General features: G+C 40.7%; 1 protein-coding gene across 1 annotated transcript; it reads right to left on the reverse strand.

Annotated features, from left to right (window-relative positions):
- Window positions 1-7952: 7952 nt before the first annotated feature.
- LOC115156855 (G-protein coupled receptor 55) lies at window positions 7953-12294 on the reverse strand. The gene is made up of 3 exons (XM_029704631.1): window positions 11921-12294; window positions 10271-11003; window positions 7953-8562 (listed from the first exon to the last, which is right to left on the reverse strand). Exons 2-3 carry the CDS (start codon window positions 10994-10996, stop codon window positions 8353-8355), a joined length of 936 nt encoding a protein of 311 aa, XP_029560491.1. The 5' UTR covers window positions 10997-11003; window positions 11921-12294; the 3' UTR covers window positions 7953-8352.
- Between the last annotated feature and the right edge of the window lie 330 nt (window positions 12295-12624).

The following is a 12624-nucleotide window of genomic DNA, read 5'->3' on the forward strand; positions in this document are numbered from 1 at the left end:
GATGGACTTGCCTCTCACCCTACTGGGTAGAATCAATGTGATTAAAATGAATATCCTGCCCAGATTTCTATATTTGTTTCAATCTCTCCCTATCCCTGTGCCCGCAGCATTCTTTTCCTCTCTCGACAAGCTGACCAGACGGTTTATCTGGCATGGCAAAACCCCGAGGGTTAGCCTGGACAAACTGACCCTGGATTACGGTCAAGGGGGCTTAAACCTCCCCTATTTTAGAATGTACTACTGGGCTGCACAGTCTAGGTTTCTGGCTCAGAGGTTTGACAATGGTCCCTCCCCCTCATGGTTGAACATTGAAAAGCTTGAGATGAATGATGACACGGGGGCAGAATTGTTTTACAAATGGGACAGAAAATCTATAAAAACCAGGACAGACAACCCTTTAATCATACATTCTGTCCTGGCATGGTGTAAACTGCATGAGCTGTTCGGACGAGGGGGATTTCTCTCCCCTAAAACCCCTTTATGGAACAATAGATTGATCCCTATGTTTTTCCAGAATAGTAACTTTAGACCATGGTCTGATAAGGGGATCACTCTTCTGGAACACTGTTATGAGGAGGGAGTTCTTATGTCTTTTGAACAGCTGAAACAGAAATACCACTTGCCTAACAGGGATGTCTTTAGCTACCTACAACTACGAGACTTTATTAGGGTGACTCTCAAGGGACAATGGAACCTACCTAAGATGTCACCTATTGAACAACTCTGCCATGCAGACCAACCACTACTGAAGACCATTTCCCGTGTTTACGATGCTCTAATGTCAGTACTAACACTGCCTGAGCTAGATAAACCCCGACTTAGATGGGAAAAAGATCTGGGTATTGATCTTGATGAGGGCCTATGGAGTGACCTATGCAGGGATGGTGTTACATCCACATTGAACTCCAGATACAGACTGATCCAGTTTAATTTCCTCCATCAGCTCTATATCACCCCATCTAGACTGCACAAGTTCAACCCTGATGTCTCCTCCCTATGTTTTAGATGTGGCTCAGATGAAGGAACATTCCTCCATTCCACTTGGCAGTGTTCAAAACTACATGGTTTCTGGCAGGGGGTATGCAATACCATATCCTCAATCCATGGGGTTGCATTCCCTTTAGACCCGGAGGTCTGCCTACTGGGTAACTATACTAACACCAATCTTAGGCAAAGTCATACTATAAAGCTAACAGAAATATTGCTAGCGATTGCCAAGAAATGTATTGCCTTGAAATGGAAATCGGATTCCCTCCTGCCAGTTGCAATGTGGCTATCGGAAGTTAATAGTTGTATCCCACTGGAGAAAATCACTTACTGCTTGAGGAATAAGTTAAAGACATTCTACAGAATTTGGCAACCTTTTATTGACCATATGGAGAATCTCCCCTCACATCACATTGATTAAATCTCTATATAATTCTTATATAATGGTTCACACGTAGTGTATAATATGTAGCTTACAGCAGGTGACCATATGAATCAATGTCTCATTATTATAATTTTTATTTATTTTATTATGATTTATGTATCATGTATGTTTTTTATGTATTATGTATGCCCATATATATAATTTGTATTTTTTATTACGCTCGTCTGTTACCGTCACTTTGTCCTTTGTTGTCTAACATATTTTCACTTTTGTTTTGAATGTTCTTAATTGGAAAATGCAAAAATAAAATATATATAAAAAAAAAAAGATGTGGAACTATGAACACGCTGCGTTTTGGTCCGATCCTTCAGAAAGTCGTGACAATGAGAAGACTTTGCCTTTTGTTTTGGTTTGTTTGTCAGGGTGTGCAGGGTGAATACGTGGTCTGTCGTTCGGTAATTTGGTAAAAAGCCAATTTGACATTTGCTCAGTACATTGTTTTCCCTGAGGAAATGTACGAGTCTGCTGTTAATGATAATGCAGAGGATTTTCCCAAGGTTGCTGTTGATGCATATCCCACGGTAGTTATTGGGGTCAAATTTATCTCCACATTTGTGGATTTGAGTGATCAGTCCTTGGTTCCATATATTGCCGAAGATGCCAGAGCTAAGGATGATGTTAAAGAGTTTTAGTATAGCCAATTGGAATTTGTTGTCTGAATATTTGATCATTTCATTGAGGATACCATCAACACCACATGCCTTTTTGTCCTGTAGCTCATTCAAGGTAATTGGAGAATCCAGTGGGTTCTGGTAGTCTTTAATAGTTGATTCTAAGATTTGTATTCGATCATGTATATGTTTTTGCTGTTTGTTCTTTGTTATAGAGCCAAAAATATTGGAGAAGTGGTTTACCCATACATCTCAATTTTGGATAGATAATTATTTGTGTTTGTTTAGTGTTTTCCAATTTTCCCAGAAGTGGTTTGAGTCTAGGGATTCTTCAATTACATTGAGCTGATTTCTGACGTGCTGTTCCTTCTTTTTCCGTAGAGTATTTCTGTATTGTTTTAGTGATTCACCATAGTGAAGGCGTAGACTCAGGTTTTCCGGGTCTCTATTTTTTTGGTTGGACAGGTTTCTCAATTTCTTTCTTAGACTTTTGCATCATCTAACCATTTGTCATTGTTGTTCATTTTCTTCAGTTTTCTATTTGCGATTTTTAGATTTGACAAGGAAGCTGAGTGTCACACCCTGACCTTAGAGATCCCTTTTATTCTCCATTTGGTTAGGTCAGGGTGTGACTAGGGTGGGAAATCTGTTTTCTATTTCTTTGAGAACCATACCCGGCCAACAATCAGTGGCAACTATCTATCGTTGTCTCTGATTGGGGATCATACTTAGGCAGCCTTTTTTCCCACCTTTGTTTGTGGGATCTTGTTTTTGGTACTGTGCTGTATGCCCTACAGAACGTTACGTTTTCGTTTGTATTTGTTTTGTTTCGGTGTTCATTTAATACATTTAAAATGTACGCCTACCACGCTGCACCTTGGTCCAATCTTTACGACGAATGTAACACAGAGGTCAAATACACTGTTAAGATTTTCTACTGCCAAGTTTACACCTTCACTATTACAGTGAACGTTTTATCCTGGAAGTTGTCTAAAAGGGATTGAATTTGTTGTTGCCTAATTTTTTTTTGGTAGGTTTCCAAACTACATTCCTTCCATCTATAGCGTTTCTTAATATTACTCAGTTCCTTTGGCTTTGATGCCTCATGATTGAGTATTGCTCTGTTCAAGTAGACTGTGATTTTGCTCTGGTCTGATAGGGGTGTCAGTGGGCTGACTGTGAACGCTCTGAGAGACTTTGGGTTGAGGTCAGTGATAAAGTAGTCTACAGTACTACTGCCAAGAGATGAGCTGTAGGTGTACCTACCATAGGAGTCCCCTCGAAGCCTACCATTGACTATGTACATACCCAGCGTGCTATGTACAGTACATATCTATCTATTCCTCAGAGATCCTAGAAGGTAACAAAACTTCATAATTTCATTAGGGGTGTAGTATATCCTATAGGACACCATATTTGGTCAGAGAGCGACGCCTTCATGGCACGCTGATGACGCGGGCGGCCATCTCTTGAACGACTGTATCTTTGTCAAATAAGCACCAATTGGGGTCAAACAAAGCTAGCTCGATAGCCAATGAGCTGGGCTTTACGGGAGTACCCGGAAACAATGTATATGTCGTAAAATGTAGCTTCTAACCTTGTATGACAGCATGCCTTTTTATTTTGGACAAAAATTATAAGGATATTCAGAGTTATGAAGTTATGGAAACTGGTTATTTTGCAAATGTTGAACTTATATGGCTACGAATATTTGGAAAGCTAAATCAAAGTCCAAGTATACAGATTTGACGATATTCTTGCAATAAAATGGAATATGAATGCGATTGTTCTTCACGATTTGCCCAAATGGACATGGGGACTTCACAGTAAAAGTCTTGAGGATCAGTCATTCTCCAAGTTATCCATCTGAAACTTTGCACATACACTGCTGCCATCTTGTGGATACTATCGGAATTACAACCAGAGTGATGGCTTTAACAGAGACCTTTCTCTTGCATTTCAAAGATGGTGGTAAAAAAACACCGGTTGGTTTTTTTTCTTTGTATTTTCTTCTACCAGATCTATTGTGTTATATTCTCCTACATTCAATTCACATTTCCACAAACTTCAAAGTGTTTCCTTTCAAATGGTAGGCCCACTGCAATTTGCTCTAATGAGCACAACCCAGCTTCAATAAAGAACATGTTCAAATCATTAGAGGACAGCATCAACATGGTTGAGTTTAGGTGGAGGACATTGTATACGTTGAGTGTTTGTGAGTGAATGAATGGACAATGGAGGAGCATCCTAAACTGGATGCTCGACTGGCGGGAACACACACACACACACACGCACACACACACACCCTCTCCATTGAGTGGATCCTGCCACGTCGGCTCCCGCTCTTCCCTGCCCCTGGCGCTTGAGGGCGCCAGATTACCCTGCATCACGCGCTCCTGCCATCATCACTCACACCTGTCCTCCCTCGTCACTCGCTTCAGCGGTATTGGACTCACCTGGACTCACTTATCACCTGTTATTTCCTCCTCTATATGTGTCAGTTCCCCAGCTCTGTTCTCCGCTGCTGCATTGATTGTTTTTGTCTTTGTTTCTGACGCTGTTCCTGTCTCGTCTACCGCACCGGCTTCGTCTCTCCAGCGTCATTCCGCGTGACAGATACAACACAAAGGAGTTAGTAAGAGCCACACATAATGGACATAATCATAAAGAAAAACCACGTAGCTAGTTAGTAAGACTAAGATGTATACCTTGAAGGAGCAGGAAAAGGATGGAAAGGTGCCACCACTGTCACGCTCAACTTAGTAGAGCAAATGAATAAGAACATGAAGCAACTGCTTTCGGGACTTTTTCAATGGATAACGTTAGATGGAAAGTTCAATGTAATAGCCTACCACACACTCTTACCTTGGAAAGCAGCACATGCATGTTGCGTGTCAGTTGTCCTGTGTGTGTGTTTCTGTTGGTCAGAATTTAGGAATGGGTGGTGGTGCTTGAGATTGTCTCCCTAGCCTCTTGGGGACGTTTCACAATTCGTGAGCTCATTTTATAAATCATGAGCATGTTTATTATCAATTCATGCATTTTTTAGTAATATTGTGAGCTCGTTAAAAAAAAAAAGATCTCAGTCAATGTCACCTCCTGGGTTCCGTAGGAAACAGACAGAAAGGATTCCTTCATGATTTTGTTAAATCCCCTAATTCAAATAAACTGCACTGAGTTGCTCAAAAGCCTGTAGTGTGTAACATTCATGTTCTGAAATCATGGCTTTGGTTAATTCTGCTGCAATTACAACCCCTGCCACCGGGTGCCATTGTTATACCAAGGTTGAGGAATGAGAAATGCAGTATGCAAAACATCACAACTTTGAAGTGGCTTACGCAACAACCGTCCAAGCAGTTAAAGGACATTGCTCATCATTTTGGAGGCACAGTTTGCTCACAAACAACCCCTCCCAACAGCTAGATGAAAGAGGAGTCCCTCTGTATAATTCCATGAATTCCTAAAGACTGTGGGTCAGATTGGCTTAGCTAAGCATTTGCAGCTGTTTACACCTGTGTTTTCATAATGGAATTAATTCAACTTTAAAGGTGCACTATGCAAAAATTGCTCCGCCGTTTCCTGGTTGCAAGAATTCTAATAGTTCGCCTAATTTCAGTTTATGTGACAAAACAAGCAAGTAGGCCGTCATTGTAAATTAGAATTTGTTCTTAATTGACTTGCCTAGTTAAATAAAGGTTAAATAAAATCAATAAGAAATTGTGTTGAGAATCATTGTTCCAACTAAACCGCTGTGAAATATATTTTCCAGAACCAAAAATGTTGTACTTTCAACTGTTTGAAGCTGGTGTACAAAACCGAAAGTAGACTTGCTTTCAATGAGTGACAGATCTATAACTCACTTTTCTATGTGGATTTGGTCAGTTTGCCCGAACAGTTACATATTGCAGCTTTAAGGACAGAACAAAAACATAAAATAAAGCTTAAAGTTATAGTTAATTTTCTTACATTTCAGAAAAGTTAACTATATCTTTAAACTGAATGATGGACCGTTTTATTGCTTCTTTAATCAGGACAACAGTTTTTAGCTGTGCTAACAAAATTGCAAAAGGGGTTTCTAATGATCAATTAGCCTTTTAAAATGATAAACTTGGATTAGCTAACACAACGTGCCATTGGAACACAGGAGTGATAGTTGCTGATAATGGACCTCTGTACGCCTATGAAAGATACCATAACAAATCTGCCGTTTCCAGCTACAATAGTCATTTACATCATTAACAATGTGTACACTGTATTTCTGATCAATTTGATGTTATTTTAATGGACCAAAAAAATAAGCTTTTCTTTCAAAAACAAGGACATTTCTAAGTGACCCGAAACTTCTGAACAGTAGTGTATATATGTGGTTATTAGTGAGATTCTGATTCTGTGTAAAGTAAGTCACAAGAAAGTGAGTCATTTCGGGCCTCAAAGGGAAATGGACCAGGGGTTTATTCGGAAGTCTTTACTACTGTGTTCTATTTGCGTTCTCTTTTTTCACCGTGAAGGTTTAAACTGACTTTCCTTCAAAAGCCAGACTAAATCAAGATCCTGAGAGTTCAGCCAGACAGCAGTACAAATTTCTGTTCACCCTCCTATCAGTTTCAAAACACCAGTTAAAGGTACATGTAACATACTGAGAAGGACTGTTTGGAACAACTGTTTTTAGAAAACAGATCAAATAACACAGTTTACTTTTTAAAATTTGATTTAATCTAATGACAGAACAAAACTTACTTTAGCTGTTATATGAATAGTCAGCTTTAATAATGTGTACTCCTGTTTGGACTGTTGTCTAACAAAGCAGTCATTAATTTACACAAGAGGGTAAATGAATGAGGCTAAAACAATAACAGCCAGGATTTTTATACAATTTAGCAGGGTTGGGGTTAATTCCATTACAATTCACCTAAATCACATATCCTAATCGTATCCATCCTGTACAACTACATATGTATTTTAAATAGACTAATTTTACCTTAATTACAGAAATGAACAAAACTATGATCATATAATAATGTAATACAATTGTAATACATAATATTCAATACAGAACATAGTATATAGTTGATGTACATATGTTTTATCATAACTTCACAGCAACATTCAGCATACTGTATACAGAGATAAATGGGATTTTTTTCCCGTATGGAGTCCAAACTGATTGGATCCCTTAATAAAACTGAGCAAAAAAGACTGTATAAAATATGTCATATGACAGGTTCCAATCTAAGTGCCAATGCCATTTAGCGAACTATGATCAGATGACATGAAAACAGAAGTATATGGGCACGCACACCACTGGTTGGTTTGGCCTTCGAAGGAATAACGCATATGCAGAAAATACCTCATCTCGACTGTAAAATATGGAGGTGGATCTTTGATGTTATGGGGCTACTTTGATTCCACTGGTCCTGGGGCCCTTGTTAAGGTCAACGGCGTCATGAACTTTACCAATTACCAGGACATTTTAGCCAAAAACCTGGTTGCCTCTGCTAGGAGGCTAAAACTTGGCCGCAAGTGGATCTTCCAGCAAGACAATAACCCCAAGCACACATCAAAGTCCACAAAGAAATGGTTAACTGACCACAAAATCTACATTTTGCAATGGCCAACTCAGTTTCTGGACTTGAACCCCATTGAAAACCTATGGTTTGAATTGAACATAAGTGCAGACGAAGGAAAGATTCTGGAAAGATTCTGTTTAGAGGAATGGTCAAAGATCCCTCCCAATGTGTTCTCCAATCTCATAAAACATTTTAGAAAAAGGCTCAGTGTCATTATCCTTGCAAGGGGAGGGTGCTGGAGTACTGAAAAATGGGGATCCATATCTTTTTGAGATTTAAAAAAATGACTTGTTAAACAAAATCTCTTTCTCTGAGCAATTGTATTAGCATAAAATAATATACTTTTTTTTTTTAATTGAGCATACAATACAGCTCAGTATTTGTATAATTTATTTTATACAGTCTTTTTTGATCGTCTATATCAAGGGATCCAATCATTTTGGACCTGACTGTATGTCTTAGCCCACATACTGTATGACATAGAGCTCATGAATGCCTATTGTAAGCAAACTGACTTCTCCTATTCAACCTACAGTACCTTGTTGTCCTTCAACCTACCTTGTTGTCTAGGTATTCAACAATAAATACTCCTTTTTCCTTGTCGGCGTCCCTTGTCTTCCAACAGTGGCAGAATGTCTCACAAACCTAGTCAGATTACAGCCAGTAACTTCCCAGTGGGCGAAAATGGTAAAAACGTCATTTCAACCAGTTTGGCTCAGTGTTTTTTCCTCCATGGGTCTCGTCAGAGCTCTGAGGTGCTGGTGGTGGCTCTCTTCTGGCTCATGGACCTCCTGAAGGTGAAGGTCTGCTTGGAGCTCCTCACCTCCGTGGTGATGAAGTAGTAACACAGAGCGTCCAGACAGCACGTGATGTTGGCCAGACTCATGGTCACCTGAATGTACAAGCTGATCCTCGTCTTGGCCAAGCAGTCCTCGATCAGGCTTTGATGCACCTGGGAGGACATAGAGGATTAGATAGAGGTTATGCCTGTCAGGTCAGGTCACATGGCCAGGAAAAACTCTGGGTCTTAGCAATAACAGACCAGAGCGAAAGGATGAAGATGCCCCCAGACAATTACAGTACCAGTTAAGTTTGGACACACCTGCTCTCATTCAAGGGATTTTCTTTATTTTTACTGTTTTCTACATTGCAGAATAATAGTGAAGACATCAAAACTATGAAATAACACATATGGAATCATGCAGTTACCAAAAAAGTTAACATTTTTTGTTGTTGTTGTTGAGATTCTTCAAAGTAGCCACTCTTTGCCTTGATGACAGCTTTGCATACTCTTGGCATTCTCTCAACCACCTTCATGAAGAATGCTTTTCCAACAGTCTTGAAGGAGTTCCCACATATGCTGAGCACTTGTTGGCTGCTTTTCCTTCACTCTGCGGTCCAACTCATCCCAAACTATCTCAATTGGGTTGAGGTCAAGTGATTGTGGAGGCCAGGTCATCTGATGCAACACTCCACTCACCTTGGTAAAATATCCCTTACACAGCCTGGAGGTGTGTTTTGGGTCATTGTCCTGTTGAAAAACAAATGATAGTCCCACTAAGTGCAAACCAGATCGCTGCAGAATGCTGTGGTAGCCATGCTTGTTAAGTGTGACTTGAATTCTAAATAAATCACTGGCAGTGTCACCAGCAAAGCACCCCCACACCATCACACCTCCTCCTCCATGCTTCATGGTGGGAACCACACATGCGGAGATCATCCGTTCACCTACTCTCCGTCTCATCAGACAAAGGACAGATTTACACCGGTCTAATGTCCATTGCTCGTGTTTCTTGGCCCAAGCAAGTCTCTTCTTCTAATTGGTGTCCTTTATTAGTGTTTTCTTTGCAGCAATTATACCATGAAGGCCTGATTCACAGTCTCCTCTGAACAGTTGATGTTCAGATGTGTCTGTTATTTGATCTCTGTGAAGCATTTATTTGGGCTGCAATCTGAGGCTGGTAACTCTAATGAACTTATCCTCTGCAGCAGAGGTAACTCTGGGTCTTCCTTTCCTGTGGCGGTCCTTATGAGAGCCAGTTTCCTCATAGCACTTGATGGTTTTGTGACTGCACTTGAAGAAACTTTCAAAGTTCTTGAAATGTTCCGTATTGACTGATCTTCATGTCTTAAAGTAATGATGGACCGTAATTTCTTTGTACTTATTTGAGCTGTCCTTGCCATAATATGGACTTGGTCTTTTACCAAATAGGGCTATCTTCTGTATACCCCCCTACCTTGTCACAACACAACTGATTGGCTCAAACGCATTAAGAAGGAAATAAATTCCACAAATTAACTTTTAACAAGGCACACCTATTAATTGAAATGCCTTCCAGGTGACTACCTCATGAAGCTGGTTGAGAGAATGCCAAGAGTGTGCAAAGCTGTCATCAAGGCAAAGGGTGGCTACTTTGAAGAATCTCAAATATAAATATTTTTTGATTTGGTTAACACTTTTTTGGATACTACATTATTCCATATGAGTTATTTCATAGTTTTGATGTCTTCACTATTATTCTACAATGAGGAAAATGGTAAAAATAAAGAAAAACCCTGGAATGACTAGGTGTGTCCAAACTTTTGACTGGTACTGTATGTGCACAAAAGATAACCTTAAGAAAGTATTTATGGCATCTCCAGCCTTATTATTAACTCGCCAGGAACTGCAGCAGGATGCCCAGGTGGCTGGGCGTGAACGGGACCAGGAAGGCACAGAGACTACTGTAGATGATCTTCACGCAGCTTCTGCTTTTAGGGCTCTCCTGGCCCGACTGCCTCAGTGTCCGGATGCTTTGGGCTGAACACATCACCAGCACCAGGGCCGGCCCCACGAACCCGAAGCTCAACAGGCAGCCGATCACCTTTGGATGCCAGCCCTCCTTTGAGAACGTGTGGAAGCAGTGGAAGGACCCCGTTTCCTCCTTGCGGAACCCATAGATGGGGGAGATGCCCCCCAGCACCACCACCCAGACCAGGATGCAGGTCCCCAGAGCAGCCCGGGGGGAACGGAGCTGCTTGGCGCGGAATGGGTGGCATATGGCCACCCAGCGGTCCACAGCAATGCAGGTGATGGTATAGATGCTGCCGTACATCCCCACAAAGTACAGGCTCTCCAGGAGGGAGCAGAGGAAGCTGTGGTGGGCCGCCCATTGGTGGTTGGTGGCGTGCATCTTGAAGGGGAGCAGGAGGAGGAGAAGGAGGTCCATGAGGGCTAGGTTGGTCATGTAGATGGTGGACTCGCTCCACTTGCGGAGGAAGATGCAGAAGACAACCAGGGCGAGGACGTTGAGGATAAGGCCAAACACGAAGATGGGCACGTAGATGACGAGCTCCAGTGATGTCATCAGGTGGTCCACCTCGTCGAAGGAGCAGTTGGGTTCCATGGTGTCGCTGAGGGGTCAAAGGGAGAAACTGATTGGTGATTTATTTAGTTAATGAAGGCATACTGTAACGTATTATTGTTATGTGATCGCTTTTTAATAAAGTACCATGTATGTAAAATGTGTATGCTAAATGTATATGGAAAATGTAGCAGAAAAGCTGTAAAAAACAAACAAGATATGTGTCCTCCGAAGAGGGGGGGTGGTGAAGAGGGGGGGTGGTGGATGGGTTTATAAATCATAAAGAAATGTACAAAAGAAAACATCTTAAGGGAAAGACTTCTAAATGGAATTATGCTATTTTTATTGTGGATTAATTATACATAAAGGTAACAGCCATACTATCTTATAATTGTTTAGCTTTCTTCCTCACAATCATTTTTCCACTACCGTAATATTTAGCAAGCTTGTCCCTATATACCCCAGATACCATTTGAATGGCAAGTGAAACACCCACACGCTCGCACACTCACACACTCACACACACATACACTCACACACTCACACACACATACACACACATACACACATACATTATGCAAAACCACATTCCCTTTCTTGAGCGAGCACAGTATCTGTATCCTTCTCACGTACAGAAGCAGTGCCTGCCTGATTTAATGTGAGAATCCTTAACCTCTTCACTACCCGTCTGCTCGTCAAACAGCCAGAGTATTCCAAACAAAAATGCTATTTTGGCTGGCTCTCTCTTGTAAAGAGCTCTCAATGAAAGTAAACAGGTAAAATAAAGGTTTGAAAAATGTGAACACAATTCAGACTGTTCAATTTGAATGGGTTATGCTTTAAAGGAGTTAAAGATGACTTCTGGTTTTGTTTATTACATTGTTGCAGATTAAGTAATGAAATCAAAAATATTGTGCCAATTCTGTTGTAATGATGAAATAGAATACAGTACAAGTGAACCCTTACCTTATAGATGACAATCTGCTGGTGCATCTGTCTATCAGTCTGTCTGTCTGTCTGTTCCAGACACAGTAGTTTCACAGTTCTCTTTTTTTTCTCCCATGACCGCTTCCTATATGTGACATAGTCACGTTAGTCTACAGTAGCTGGATAGGCGCTCTATGCAGCAGAACATTGGGTGAAGTCTTTGACATCCTTAAGACAAAGAAATAACAGATCACAACAATCAACGTAAACAATCACTTGAGAACATAGTATCATCCTGCTATCACATATATGAAAATATATTAATGCTGATTTTTAAAATGTGCTTATTTCTTATAGAAATATTCAAATTGAGTCAGTCTGTCTGCGGTAGTGTAGCCACACAAGGCTCCCGAGTGGCTCAGCGGTCTAAGGCAATGCATCTCAGTGCTAGAGGCGTCACTACAGACACCGTGGTTTGAATCCAGGCTGTATCACAACCGGCCGTAATTGGGAGTCCCATATGGCGCCACACAGTTGGCCCAGAGTCGTCCAGGTTTGGCCGGTGTGGGCCATCATTGTAAATAAGAATTTGTTCTTAATGGACTTGCCGAGTTAAATAAAAAAAATAGGCAAGACAGCCACATTCCTTTGAACAAAGGGTATGAAAACTTTTAACGTGAAAAATGAAGACTTAGAAACTGAGGTGCTTTTTACAGTTTCTCTAATGTTGAATTCAAATGTAT

Source organism: Salmo trutta, chromosome 21 (genome assembly GCF_901001165.1).
Source record: "Salmo trutta chromosome 21, fSalTru1.1, whole genome shotgun sequence".
NCBI classification, from domain to species: domain Eukaryota; kingdom Metazoa; phylum Chordata; class Actinopteri; order Salmoniformes; family Salmonidae; genus Salmo; species Salmo trutta.

Excerpts from the sequence above, each read along its gene's own strand:
- LOC115156855 (XM_029704631.1), bottom strand. The coding sequence starts at position 10,996 with ATGGAACCCAACTGCTCCTTCGACGAGGTGGACCACCTGATGACATCA. Across the intron at positions 8,563-10,270 it reads GCATCCTGCTGCAGTTCCTG|GTGCATCAAAGCCTGATCGA; the intron begins GCGAGTTAATAA and ends ATGTCCTCCCAG.